We start from the raw sequence: 14,573 nt of genomic DNA, 5'->3' as shown, positions 1-14,573 counted from the left end.
TGAACTGCGAGGCAGCATGGAGTTGCAGGGAGGCCTCTTGGATGCGTGCCTAGGCTCCAAGGGGTAAGGGCTGTGATAACAGGGGGGTTCTTAACATGTGCATCTCCCTGTAGAGACACCTCTGCGCAGAGCCCCACTGGGGCTTTTGGTCATTACATATCTTTTTTGCAGGGAATTGGGGCTAACCAAAGCCACAGTAGAAAACATGGTGTGACCTTGCCAGATGTGGTGTCATGACAATATGGGAAAGGGTAATATAGGCTTGGGCTCTTGCTTTCTGCCACATAAGAGTACATAAATGTCTGTAACTGTTCCAAATGACCCTGAGCTCTTATCTGTTTTCTTTTTATTCTCTGCTGTGAGACCTACTTTCCCTGGTGAAGTGGTTTGAGATCTCAGTCACTGCCACCGTGAAAGTGTTTGGTAGTGGTAATGGTCAATATGTTTAGAAATATTTATTGACTGGCTGTTTGAATATCCAGTTTGAATAATTTTCTTGTTCAGATCACAGAAGATGGCTAAATATATCTCCTTGGGTAAATAGCATTTACACCTCAAATGATATCAAGGGAGGGAAAAAAAGAGAGTGTACTTTCTCATAAAAATGCATTAAATAAAAATCATTAAGCCCTGCATTTTTATCTCTGGTTGCCTAGTAACAACACAGCCACATCAGTGAGCACCATTTTCTCAGGTACAATGAACTGCGTGGCACTAAGGGACAGAATCAGAGTGAAATAAGCTATTTGTATCCTGTTATCTGTGCTAAATCATGGCATTTGGTTTTATTGAGGAAACTTGAAATGAACCTTTTTTTGTGTGCATGTCTATACCTCCAAATGCTTTAACAGTGGCAAAACTTTCCTCACATGCACAGCTCTGTTCTGAGAAATTCTTCAAGATTTTTGCGCAGTGACAGTTTACTATAAAAATACTGTAACTACCACTTTAAAGTGAAACAACCATCTAATAGAAACTTTTTTTTACCTGGGTACTCCAGCCATGGAACTCAAAAGTGAATCCTGGTAGAGGATGGCTTTGGGACGGGCACAGATTTTAGAATAGTGTGTGTTTCTGTGAAACCGCAGATCAGAATGAGAGACACAGAATTAAAGTCCTTCTGTTCAAATGCTGTAGCCACTGAGCTTTTGTATTGCTGTTGCTTTTGTTGATATTATTTAACTGCTCAATGAGGAGTCTCTGTGTGCTTAGGTAGTAGTTGTAAGGGAGTGTCCCATGGATCTGCAGTGGGAGAAAGGCTTTTCTTGAGAATCCAATTTGTCACAGGATGGACGCTGAACTTCTTAGTCCTGCCACATTACCAGCTGCTTTTGGCACAAGTGGCAGTAGAATTCTAGTTGCCATAATATGCTCCTATAATACATTATGTATATGTGTGTGTGTATAGATGAGTGTGTGTGTGTGTGTATATATAAAATAAATATAGAAAACTTTGTATCTTGAATATATAGGTAGTTAGTCAGGGCTTTTGACTGCATAAGTGTATTTACATGCCTAGGCCTTGGCTAAATCCTGAGTCAGGGATGTTTGTGGATCTAAATTTAGATAACCCAAATATAAAGTATAGGCATTACAATAACCTTTCCCAGAGGAAAATAGCAAAATATCAGGAATGTCTCTTAGGAAGACTGATTTCATAGACTTGGATTGATGAAGCCTTCTGGGAGGTATAGCAAAGAAGAAATGAAGCTAGGGAAAGACTGTGTTAATGAGCTTGAGAATAAGAATTTCCAGTGTGGAGGAAGTGTATTGGAAGAGCAGTAGGAGTCTGGCCTTGATCACAATCATTGTAATCTCAAACACAGAAAAGAGACATGATAGAAAGTGAAATCCAAGCTTAGATGTCTGAGGCTAAGCATTACAAAGCCAAAGCAAACCAAAAAGCTTAAGCTTCTAAGAAATAATATCCAGCCCAATACAAAATAAAGAATACTTGAAAGTAGTGAGAAATCTTTTTAAGAATACATACATAGTTGACTGGGAGACCAAGAATACTTCACCACTCAATAAAGGGACTAAAACTATCAGTGCAGATTACAATGAGGGCTGAAGAGTTTGATGCCTTTTCTCCTACAGTACTGAGCAATGTTAACAACCAGTTTGGTGACTATAATGATGCCAGTCATAGAAAGTTAAAGAGAAAATTAGTGAAGGATTGGAGTTGAAATTCAGGGACTACTAGTATTGTTTTGGAAAAGCAGCTCCTAGAAACATTTACACACCATTGCCACAACAATTTTAGTTTCCCACAAAGAATCCCACCCCCAGACTTGAATACTCTTTTGTAGCTCTATTTCTCTTCATTGTATTTGGTTCCTTGCTTCTGTGTGTGCATGTGCTTATTAAAAACAGAATAGAAAAACAAAGCATTTGTACAGCTGTGGTGTAGACCCTTTTAGAATGATTAGAAAAGTGCTGGAATAGAAGTAGTACTGGGCTAGAAGGGAGTTCATATGGTAGTTCTTGTCACATTTAGTTAACATGCTTCTGATTCATGGTGTGATTATTGGGGTATCCTCTGCTGGGAGTTTGACTTGATGATCCTAATGGGTGCTTTCCAACACAGCATATTCTATTCTGTGACTCTGTTCTATTCTGTGATTTTCAGGGGAATAAACTTCTTTGATAGTTAATTTTGCAGTGTGGAGTTTGTTGATGTTTTTTGTTTGGATGGGCTTTTATGTTGGTTTTTTAACTGTTCTTTTATTTCCTGGTTTTTGGTTTTTTTTTCCTACAATTGCTTTTCTTTTATATATAACATCTAATTAAATGGCTTCAGATTTGGCACTTCGTTGCTCAAGTAGTGAATATTAAGTAGTTAAAATTCATAGCAGATCAAATTGTTGCTGACTGCTGTTCAGGTAGTTTTACCTACTCATAATATACTGCTGGAAGATTTGAATTTGTTTTTCTTTTATCTGTCTCTTATATTTTATGCCTTTCTAAATGATACTTTCTTGAATGCACATCATGAGTTTTCTCAGCATTCAGCTTCATAAGTTCATTGCAGATGTGAATGTATTGTTCAATGAAAAAAATTCCTTTTATCCTTGTCACATATGTTAAGAACAAGTATGACATTCAAAAAGAACAAGAAAAAGCAAGCTTGTGGTTGATCAGTAGATACTGCAGATTGCCAGGAAGTAAGTGTGCTGGAGAAACTGATGGAAAGCCTCTGTTTGCTTCCAAAGCTAAATTTAGAGGGTTTTTCAAAACACTTTGTAGAAAACCTCATAGATTGTGCATTTGAAGTATATTTCAATAACAGTACTCATGTCTTCTATAATGAGAATTTGAAAATTAAATTTAAAATACTCTAAATTTTCAGCTCTGCTTTGTGTATAAGGTGTGTAAATCAATCAATAACTTACCTGTCATTGCATTTAAAAGCATGCATTATTTTAGGACTGAAACGATGGAAGAGTTCTAGGCATGATTCAAGGAATTTACAAGCATATATCCTGGTGTCTTAAAGCATTAATTTGTTTTCTGTGCTATTAACATCTCTGATGAAGATTTCTGGTATAGAATGAGAAAGATTTAACATCCAAACTGAAAATCTTCCAGAAGTTGCATTCTGACATGAAGCAAATGTATCTTTTCAGCTGATCAACATACAAGATTTGAAAAGCTGCAGCCTCATAACTATTGCTGGAGTGAAAATTTTTGAGTAATTGAATCAGTAGCTCACATGTTAGCAGCATCCATTTACCTCTTGCAGCATCCCTCCCCTGCAAATGCTATTGAATTACTCAGTAAAAAAGTGAATATTCAAAGAAAAGAAAAAGAATGAACAAGGACAACAGAGTAGTTTGCTGTGTCCCAAACGGTTTCCTAGTCTTCCTCTTTTTTTTTTTTTAGTTTCCTCCCCAAAACACTATTAAATGCTGTTATAGAGAACTTGCACTCAGGCTGCCTGGTGTATAGAAATGCACTCCCATTTTTATTCCCACAAATATAAACTAAGATCCTTAATTTGCAACTTCTGATACATCTGGAGAAAGCAGTAACTAAACAAATCTTAAAGCAACTTCATGTTTGAACAGGTGCTTCTGGATTTTATCACAGAGAAACAAGCACACTCCTCCTTTTTGTTAATCTTTGCAGTAAGTCAAATGTATTTTATCAGTTTTCTTCTTGTTGCTGAAAGAAGTGGAGAAAGGCAGTGTTGTTGGTTTGATCTTCATATGGGCCATTCACTTAAGAGTTTCATTCCATGAAATTCTTGTGGGTCTCTTCCCTTCCCCAGTCACAGATGATTCTGTGAAATAATCCCAATCAGAATAGGGAAGGTATGTAGCCAATTGGCTCTGTAGGCAATGGGATAAAGGAGCTCTTGTGCTCGAGACAATTTTCCACCATTTCTAGTGAAATTTGAATTTTCTTGTAAGGCTATGATAAGCAAAAAGTACCATTTTTATAGTTTGAAGGATGGATTTAAATGTTTCTGCCAGCTTCAAATAATAGTACTTTTATAAAGTACTTTATTCTTGGGTTTTGTTTTTTTTATTTCCATAGGTATCTATTGCTCTCTTTTCCATGCACCTTTTAGGAAGGATAATGATTAAGTGCAAGAAAACTTTAATTCTTCTTAGAATTCGGTACTGGCATTCCCTTTATATCCACATTTCTGTGGTCTGTTGAAAGTGTCTAAGCCACATAAATTGTTTTCTTTCTTTCAAACTTTTCCTTGAAAAGTACCCTGACTACCTTCTTCCTCAAAAGTGCAGAGTTTATTTATCTTGAATATTTTGGGAGGTTGGGATATCTGCTATGATTCTGAAGGTATGGACCACACTAATTCCGTGTTGAGAAACAAAGCAGTAGCATGTCAAGTAGTTTCCAGAGCTCTTTGTAAATTATCGCTGTCTCTAATGAACATCTGAAATAAGGAGAACTAGCAGTTGTATGCATAGAACATGACATTTTCTGATGAAGTTACCGGTTTTTTTACCTGTACTGAAACACCTGCAGGGTTTCTTTTTCTTACCAGAGAGAACCAGCAACATAATTAGCTGCAAATCAGCTGCTAATACATTGTTTTACATTGGTATTACATTGCTATGTATCTCCTGCTGAGCATTCTCTGGTCAGATCCTTACTTGGAGATATTTCTTGTATCTGAGGAGGGTTTAGTTGCAGTTAAATAGATTTTAAAGTACAAAACTCACCTTCTTGGATAGGGCAATTAAATCTCTGATTTATTTTTTAATTTTTATTTTACTTTTCTACTTCTCAGTTCAGCATTTAAATTCCACTGAGTTCATTTTTGAAAGTAAAGCTTATCTCCTGACCTTTAAGTTACATTTCTTGGAATGTGTAGGATATGAGAGCTCTTCTAGTCTCTTTTCATGTGCTATTTCTCTGATGTGAGTAAGAAAATAAAATCTTTGGTTGCAATTATGGTTGGAATTTTTTGGGCGTTCAATTTTTGCAGGTAAAATGTGAATAATTTTAATAAAAATGTCAGTTATTTATTTTTACCTTTTAATAAGTTCAAAGCCTGTCAATCTAAAGCAATTTGAAAATAAGTAACAAAGTACAGCAATAATGTATTTAAAGCAACATATGTTTTGTTTGCAAAAATGTTAAATTTTATTCTAGTACAGTTAATGTCATTAGCAGCTGTTCTGTTCTGGAGTGGAAGTATGTGGGATGCAGTCAGTCCCCTTGTTCAGCTGAGTATGGATTAAACAGGTTCTTATACTATTAACTGGCTCTTAGCAAATGAAGACCATATTCACAGATTGTGGGAGTTTTGTTTGTTCTCTTTTGGTTCTTCTCCCATTATTTAATTCCATGATTGAAAATAATTACATAATGTAATCTAAAAAACAATTTTACAAAATTTCTAATGGGGGCACTGGCACTGTGCCAGAGTCAATCCATGACATATCTCCAGATGTGAGATGATTTTGTATATATTCCACACAGTTAATAAAATAAAACATAACATGGTTATGTTTTATTTTGTGTTAAGAACCTAGGTATTGAATACAAATTGGGTGCTTTATCACCTCATTTCATCAAGAAAGCAGAAGTCACAAAATGTGATCACAGCCAGCAGGAGTTCACTGATGACTTATAGCAGAGCAACCACAGATTTTTGGAAAGAATCGCTCCCTAGGTGTGCCTGCTGTAGGAGCCTGGTTTGATTGGTAATGCTGGGGCTGCTGGACTGCTGGCTCTTAAAGTAATCTCTCATGCTTTCAATTCAGGTAATTTTACCATAAAATAATAGAGTAAAATCCAAATGTGTGAATTTAAGGAGGTAAGAAAACAGCTACCTTCATTTTCACTTTTTAGTGGTTACAGAATTATATAGACATTAGTGCAATTCATCAAACAAGCAAGCCTATCAACTTAATGGAAGAACTTTGAGAAACGTCAGTATCTTCAGACTTTGAACATGTTCTTGAAAGTTTAGACTATTGTGTATCCCCACTGTGCTAATATGTGACTAGCTCAAAAATTTCTGAAGTGTCGTTCTATGTGAATTGGAGGACCTCTTCAGAGACTGGTGGTTAAATTTTTCATATTCTTCCATGCATGCACACAGCTTTACATATACATAACCTTTGCAGATAATCAAGTATGCTTCCTCTTTTCTTTGTGGTATATATCCTGGAGCTGCTGTGTGTGAGTACCTAGAGCTGGTAATGCACTTCTGTCTGTTTTCTTCTCTGCTGCCAGCAGTACAGCATGGAGGAAGATGTCAAATGCGTGGAATGGGAAGGGGCCATTGGAGGAAACAGGGAGCAGGTGCAGAGAAGTGTGAGAGGAGATTAAGCCTGAGGCAACTACAAGTGGAGGTGGTAATTGAGGAGATTTAGAGCAGAGAAAACAAATGTGAATTTAGTATATTCTAGGAGGGGCTCCTGATTTAGGAGGATCTGTAGCTACATGATGAAAAACCTGGAGAGAAATGTAGGAGATTTATGTCAGTTTTGCTTTCCTAATCACCAGATACAACATACTGGCAACAGTTCTCACTGTTTTTCTCTATGGTGTTTGCAGAGGATAACAGTCTACTAGAAAGAAGGAAAACACATAAAGGTACATAAGATCTTCAACAGCATGAAACAGATAAATAAACAACTGCTGTTTATGTTCTGTTTCTGTATGGCACAGAGAAGGGAGCACACAGTGAAATTATGAGAGGTAATAAGAAATGTTTTTCATAATAGTTAAATTTAAGAAATGCATCAATAGAGTCTCTTGGGTTCTAAGAAAACAATTAGTTCCTGGCTCATCAGAAGCTATGAAGAAAGTGATGTATGTCCAGCCTCTGACTGAGGACATCCTGCAACTGACACGTTGCTGGCAGCTGGGAGAATATAACCAGAAGTACCACACTGCCTTGTAAGATCCTACTGCTGGGAAGAAGGGCTGTTTGGCTAAGTGGACCTTCAGTGTGGACCTTCAGTGTGACCCAGACCAGGCTCATTGTGTGAAAGGTTCTCTAACAAATATGAACTTTACATTATGAACTTTACTGTTCCCTGCCCCTCAGGGAACAGTAAAGCTGATGAAAACTTCTATTTGAAGTCTGATATGACCATAATGTGGTAATTGTTGATCAAGATGTGCCTTTATAAGGCTATTTGGTAGTTGCTTGATTTTAAAGTTATAAAAGTCTATATTTCAGAATGTGTATTGACTGGCTGTCATTCCATTACTGTAGAATTTTGACAGGAATAGAAATTTCATGGTCTGTCTGATCTTACAAAAGGAAAGAATTCAACTCAGAAGATCCCGTTTCATCTCCCTGCTTGCAGAACGCAGTAACCTGCTTTGCTTTATTCTGTAGTTAAGAAAGTTTGTATATTATGTTCTTAATTTCTAGGGAACTGTTTTCAGAGTATATTTAACCATTTTAAAATATCAAAGCTCTTCGTGAAATTCAGTCCAAACAATTAATATTAACTTTTTCCACCTCTTGTTTGTCATTAACCATCATGAATGGTTGATCACAGTTTCTGTGATCTTGAATGCAGACACATAAAATTTATTAAATTTATTCTTAGAGCCCTTATTATGTATTTTAAATTTTTTTAATTTTAAGATTTTATAAATGTTACAATGAATTTTGCAGTGACTCCTCCAGTAGTGAACTGAAGATATCTACTGATGAGTTTGTCTTGAGCATCTAAGTGGCTAAATTTTATTTCATTCCTCTTGTTATTTTGGACATTTAACCAACTGTAATGTTTTATTTTACTAGTGTTCTGCTAGGAATGATCATTATTTCAGTTTGAAGAACTGAACTAAGATAATTAAGGTAGTGATAGAGAGATTTAATAAAGTTAGTATAAAAATAAGCCATTTAAAAATGCATAGGTTTGTTAGGCTCTGATTCTCCCCCATCTCTCCTTTTCTTTCATATGCACATGTTTTTGATTTTTTTTTTCTTTTTCTGTAACAAGGAATTAATTGCAATTTTTGGTTATAGCTTAGTTTTAGGAAAACTGAGATTTAGCACCAAACCAGCTGAAAACATTTAACATATCATAAAGTACATAATTAGGCTGCAAAAATAGATAAAAGGAACATACTTAAGGAACTAAAAGGAACATAAAAGGAACATAAAAGAAACAAAGTCTTTTTTATTTTTGAGTGTTTTGGCATGAATAGTTTGTCGTTGTTATTTCCTTACCAATTTTTGGTAAGGAACCATAGTTTTTTATTTTTCTTCTTTTTTATTTTTCTTACTTTACTTACTTTTCTTACTTCCATATCTATCAAGGTTCCCTTTTTCTCTCTGTAAGCCTTCAGAGATTCTGGAATAAAACTAGAATAATAGCTGAATTTCTGTAAGGAAAAGGAATTCAAATTGCTTTACGAAGGAAAAGTAGATGTAAATTACAGAAGGAAGTGATATTGTGAAGCAAAGGATTACTGCCTCTGTGAGTCCTGATACAAAAAGGAATGGCAGAAGGCTCTTGTGAATCATAGTGGAGAACAGCTTTTATGTTCTGGGTGTACTTACAGATAAACCAGTGTTTAGGAAGGACTGCATTCATTCATCCTCCTTCCATTGTCAGCAGTCAGAGTAGATTTGCAAGAACACTATCCCCAGGAAGGAACTTCCAATACTGTGAAACTCTTGAAAACAATGAAAGGATTTTTGAGTCAGAGCCTTACCAGAAAAGGGAAGTCAGACCTTGTGGTCTCTCCTAGTTACTTTTTACAAAGATGTAAACATTTTCTGTCTTTTCACACATTGATGAAATGAAGATTTCAGATGAATGCATGCAATCAAGGCCATCTAAAAGATAACAGAGAATTTTGATTTTCTAATTACAAGGAGTACAGGAGGTGGTCTGCCCTGATTAGTTCCCTCTCTATGCTTTGCCAGGCTTGGTGTCTCTCAGGTGGGGTGACACATAATGATTTTTGATGTTTACAAAGGTTCATCTGTACGTTACAAAATAAAGCCTGAGGCAGGGTGAGTAGAGAAAAGAAAGAACAGAAGCGTAGGTAAGATGAGAGCAGAGCAGGAGAAAAACTCACGCACATCCTTTGAATAATTAATATGGATGTGCTCCTGCCTTTCTCCTTGAGGCTTCATCTACAGAGGTGTTACAGAGCCGACTCATAAGGAAATACGAAACATGAAAGGGAAGTGAATACGCCCAGTGATGGTACTATTGAATTTGCAGTATCATTCTTGTCTAGGAAGATACTTGGGCAATGCCTTGCAGTGGCCAGAGGCACTAGGATGCTGATCCCATAGCCGTCAGATTTCCTGGTGTTGCTTCAGCTGGCTCAGCTTCATCTCTGGCAGTGCTGGTGGCAGGCAGCCCATGTATGGTGCCTCATCCTCCAGTTCCCTGGGAGAGAGAGCTGGAGCACTCAGACAGAGCTTGTACTTCCTCTGCTTGAATTCTCCCTTTTCTGTGTAAACGTGCTGATTATTTCACTTGCAGAACTGGAAGACAGTTAATTTTTCATACATCACATGCAAATTCTTCATCCTTTTTCAAAATTCCTCTTTACTGCTGTGCAGGTATTTGGACATATTTAATTTTAGTTACATTTGATGCTGATTCCACAAAATGGTAGAACCTGGAAAGGTGTTCCAGCCATCAGGGATCCTTAGGCTTATCTGACATGCCTAGGACAAAATACAGTTTGCAGTGCTGTGTTCATTTAGGATAATGTTTGGAAATAATAGAGGAAAAGCTATCAGACTGACTGCTGTGTCCCAAGAGACAAAATAAAAACCAATTAGCAGAATGGCGTGACTGATAACAAAATCCAACAATTTATTGTTGGATGAATAATTTGTTCGGTGTATTCTATGGGGGGAAAAAGTCAGTGTGTCAGGTTTTCTGACAGCATAATTCTGAGTTTGTTGAATTGTGCCAAGATTTTGGGTTTTTAATCTCAGCTGCTGCAGCAAATAAATGTAGTTATTCTGTGAGAAAGTTCAAATCAGGAGCAATTAGTATTCCCCAGGCCTAGTTTTCCATCTGATAAGTGAAGACAAATTTAATTAGAAAGAGTGAATTTGGGAATTCTGCTGGTAGCAGATCATCTGCTTGCCTATTGCTTCATTGGAAAGTCTTGTCTCCTGCTTCTCCTCCCTTTTGAGGATGTTCTGACAGTAGTCACTACACCAAAAGTGCAGTGTGCCTCAGCTGTGTGCTTCAGGACTTTTTAATTTTACCCTGTGTTTGACTTGGTCTCCATATTAATCTTAAAATGGATGTATAAAATTAGAAACTTCAAGTGAGATGGATGAAACTGTAGCATTTTTTCATTAATACCCAAATGAGAATTTTCAAGATACTGATTTGATTGGCTCTTCTTATCTTGTGGGTAAGGGTTTTCTGGATGTGGGGCTCTTTTCTCCTTGAGCACTGAGGCTGGTGTTGCTGTAGCTGTTACTGCCTTTTGCTTAGGATGTTTGCCTTGCAGATTTCACAGCACATCCTTTCTGTCTCTTTAACCCAGGGCTTTTTTTGGGGATCATCTGAACCTGATTCTGTGATCTTTAGTTTTTAATTTTTCTTTTCCCTCTCCTGCTTTTAGGGTGGATTGGTTGGTTTCTTTGTTTGTTTATTGTCACATTTCAAGGCATAGTAGGAAGGTAATTGTCTATCAGATGTACAGATGTATAGATTTTAGTATTGATCATATTGTCCAGTAGGTTGTCAAACTGAGTTTTAAACTCTTTAATGTTGCTTCACTGGTGGCAGCTGTTCAGAGATTTACCTTTACCATACCCCAGCTCTTGTTTTGGGGTTACTTAGCTGTGGGCATTCCTAAGAGTTTAATGAATCCCTGGTGATACAGCAGTTTGGAAATTGTATTTTGATCTTTGAGTACCTTGTTATGTCCTGTGTAGTAGATTGTTGTATGTTATCTTTGACTGTTGCTCTAACATTGCATGTGTTCCCTATGGTTGGATGCAACTGCAAAGGACACTAATATTAGGGTCTGTTTTGTGGCAGAGTGAGATGTGCTCTGTGTACCTCAGACTTGTTAGGGAAAGCACCAGCCATGGCTGAGGTCCTTGCTGCAGGTATCTGTCCATAGCAGAGTCTCTAACTAGATCACCCCCAACTCAGGCCTAGAAGGAAGGAAACCCCTGTTGTCTGGGGTGCTCCTGATAGGTGACATTTCAAATCCAGTGTGGGTGGATGAGTGTAATTTTGTGCTGAATCTCTCTTTCACTAACTGTAAAGACTTCTAGATCTTCATCTTTTGTCTTCTTTCTTGCAACCCATTATTACAGTTCAAATGTTTTCTAGTTTAGTTTTGAGTACACTATGGAAAACTTCTGTTTCAGCTTTTGTGTTTGTATCCTGTAAATTAATACTTCTGCCTTATATTTTTATATTTTGTTACTAGCATATTGTTTTCCTCTGTTTTGGCAGAAATTTTTTGTAGTTACAAATAACTCTGATGTAACTGTACACAGTATATTTCTTCAAGTTAGCCATATAAATGGGCCTGTAAAAACATAAATTACCTTCCATTTTTAATGAAGACATACTTTGAAGGAAGAGAACAGATAAGCATCTAAGTTAACCTGTTTTAAAGACTATATCTATTTTGTCCCATTCGTTAGTTTTCTTGATGTGATCTGCTGTATATTTAATGTTTCATTTCAAAACTTCATTGGTATTAAAACCTTTAATTGAATATTTTTTTCTAAATATTTTTCCTTTTTCTTTTCACTCTGCAGGTAGAAGAAATTGTTGATATAGGAGCATTTGCCCCAGAAGACATTCATGTTCCCAAAATCTATGTTGATCGTCTGTTACAAGGAGAGAAGTTTGAGAAAAGAATTGAGGTAAGTAGCTAAGCTTCTCAGTCATAACATATTTCAGCTTGGGGTGTATTTAAAATTTGCATGGTGTTTAGTCTAGCTACCAAGTCTTTGCACTGAAAAAATAGTGTGAGAAAGACCCATCAAGTTTTGTTAAAAACTGGAGCTTGGATGGGTACTTAGGTAGTTAGCTGGAGGATTGAGAATTGAGCCTTCTTTCTTACACCTCAGACTCTATGGTTCAGCTCCTGAATAATTTAGGGCAACTGCCTGTAGCCCTGGAACTTTACTGCAGTTGAAAATTTAGTAGAAAATGCTAGTAAATTCTTCTTCCCTCTCTCAGTTCACATGCTGTAGATACAAGGGGAACACCTAGACAATGATCTGACTTTTTCTGGACAGCCTTTGTTGTGAGCACATAGGGCCAGTCTCAATCCCTTTGTGCCGTGCATTAAATATGTTATGTTGCAAAGGTCCTGCAAACCTTTGTTCCCTTTTCTTTAATCAGGAACTTTTCTAACTGGTGGCCTTTCTGGTCTGAATAAAAGATGTCAATAGCTATTAAAATTGCTGCAATAATACTCCACCACTGAAAACACCCAAGAAAATTTTGATTTGATGAAAATTCTTCTTTGTTGTTTCTGGGACTTTGCCACACTCAGACTATGTCCCTATATTCATTTTGGTGATGTGACAATGCTTTTAATATGCAGTTGAAAATTCTGTATTTCTTCCGTGTCTCCATAGTCTGGAGGTGGGAATTGTTCATGAGATAAGCTGGTAGAAGGGAAGAGATATGACACAAGGAGAAGAAATCTGTGAGAAAAAAAGGTGCAGAAAGGAATTGTAATAATTAAACTTCTGTTATTAAAATCAAATCACAAAGTCCTAGGAAGTTGTACAAGGCCTTTTCTCTGAGCATTCTCTTTTGTGAATGCTAAGCTTAAGAAGCACTTTTTTAAATTCTGTCTGTTCATTCTGCAAAAGCATATTGCGTGTTGTTGAGTAATTGACTGCAAACAGATGTCAATTACTCAACAACTGCAAACCTTTTTTTTCCCCCTCTGGTTGTGTTGGGTCAGATTGCAATTAATGGCCTGTTTTCTTCTTCTGAATGGCTGCATTATCTCCTAGAAGAGCTTTTTACCTTTTATGACAGAAATAGTTTTTCATTTATTACACTATTGCTTCTGCTGCATCTTGGCTGCATAAGTGAATAAATACTTACTGAATACCTAGTGAGTATCTACCTAGTCATCTGCCCCCTTTCCTATGTGGTCCAGAAAAAAGGGGGAAGGGGTGAGGGAGAAAGCTACTATAAACTGCCAAGCAAAATTGTAACAGAGATTAATTTTGATTATGCAGTTTTGTAATTCTGGCAGTGGCAACTCTCACTAGGTATAGGTATGGGAAGGAAATGGCAGATTTATTTACTCTTCTGTTAAATTTTATAAATCACCTGGCTGTACACAGAAAAGCAGTGGGTATGATAAGTGGTGAGAGAAGATGAAGAATATAAGAAATAAAGAGAAGCTAGTCTGTCATAATTTTTACTGGCTTTAAATAGCAGTTCCTGCCTAATATGGCTTAGAAGTGGTCTCTCTAGCACCAGCTATAATTTCTATCCAGCCTTCTCTTTGCTGTAGAGAAATCCTCTGTAATTGTTCCTACTTTATCAATCCACAAGTGAAGCAATTCTAGGGAAAATAGCCAAGACATAAAACGGAAGGTGATGGGAAATTCAAGAGGATTGATATTGACAGTTTGCCTAAGGAGAAAGTGACTCTGCAAAAATTCTTTTGTGGTGATGAAAAGTAACAGAATAATTTTTTTTTTTATGTGTAAATTGTAGCCTGAAGTAGGAGAAGATATGAAGACATATGGGGGTGCAGGACATGATGTTTCCCAGAGAAATTTTATATGCATAGGAGAGATGTGCAAAGAACATAATCTATGTAGACAATAATTTAAAAGAAAGATGTTACGAACTTCTTGAATGTCATGGCATTTTCACCTACATGTGATTTACAAAACATAAACTTAAGATGAGAAAATACCAGGAATCAAATTAATGGGGTATGCAAGATTATAGAGAGTTTGAAAATTTTGATTCTTAGCTCCCCAGTATCTTTAGACAAATGGCATTTGTCTGTTTCATTCTTATAAATCTAGAATAGCTCATTGAATTGAATGAATGCAGAAAGAGAGCAGTATTTGTATTTTCGGCTGACATTTTATGAATCTATTTAGGTATCTCTGGGGTGATGAATCT

The 14,573-nt window shown here is 36.6% G+C and overlaps 1 protein-coding gene across 2 annotated transcripts in view; it reads left to right on the top strand.

Annotated features, from left to right (window-relative positions):
- OXCT1 (3-oxoacid CoA-transferase 1) overlaps positions 1-14,573 on the top strand; it is an 85,762-nt gene that overhangs the window by 35,279 nt on the left and 35,910 nt on the right. For both annotated transcript variants that reach the window (XM_041472220.1, XM_041472212.1), the window contains exon 8: positions 12,218-12,325. In XM_041472220.1, coding sequence (XP_041328154.1) covers positions 12,218-12,325 — 108 coding nt within the window. The remainder of the gene's footprint in view (positions 1-12,217; positions 12,326-14,573) is intronic.

Source organism: Pyrgilauda ruficollis, unplaced genomic scaffold (genome assembly GCF_017590135.1).
Source record: "Pyrgilauda ruficollis isolate IOZ18807 unplaced genomic scaffold, ASM1759013v1 scaffold108, whole genome shotgun sequence".
NCBI classification, from domain to species: domain Eukaryota; kingdom Metazoa; phylum Chordata; class Aves; order Passeriformes; family Passeridae; genus Pyrgilauda; species Pyrgilauda ruficollis.
Note: the sequence above shows the minus strand (reverse complement) of the source record. Positions and strands in the feature narration are given on the sequence as shown.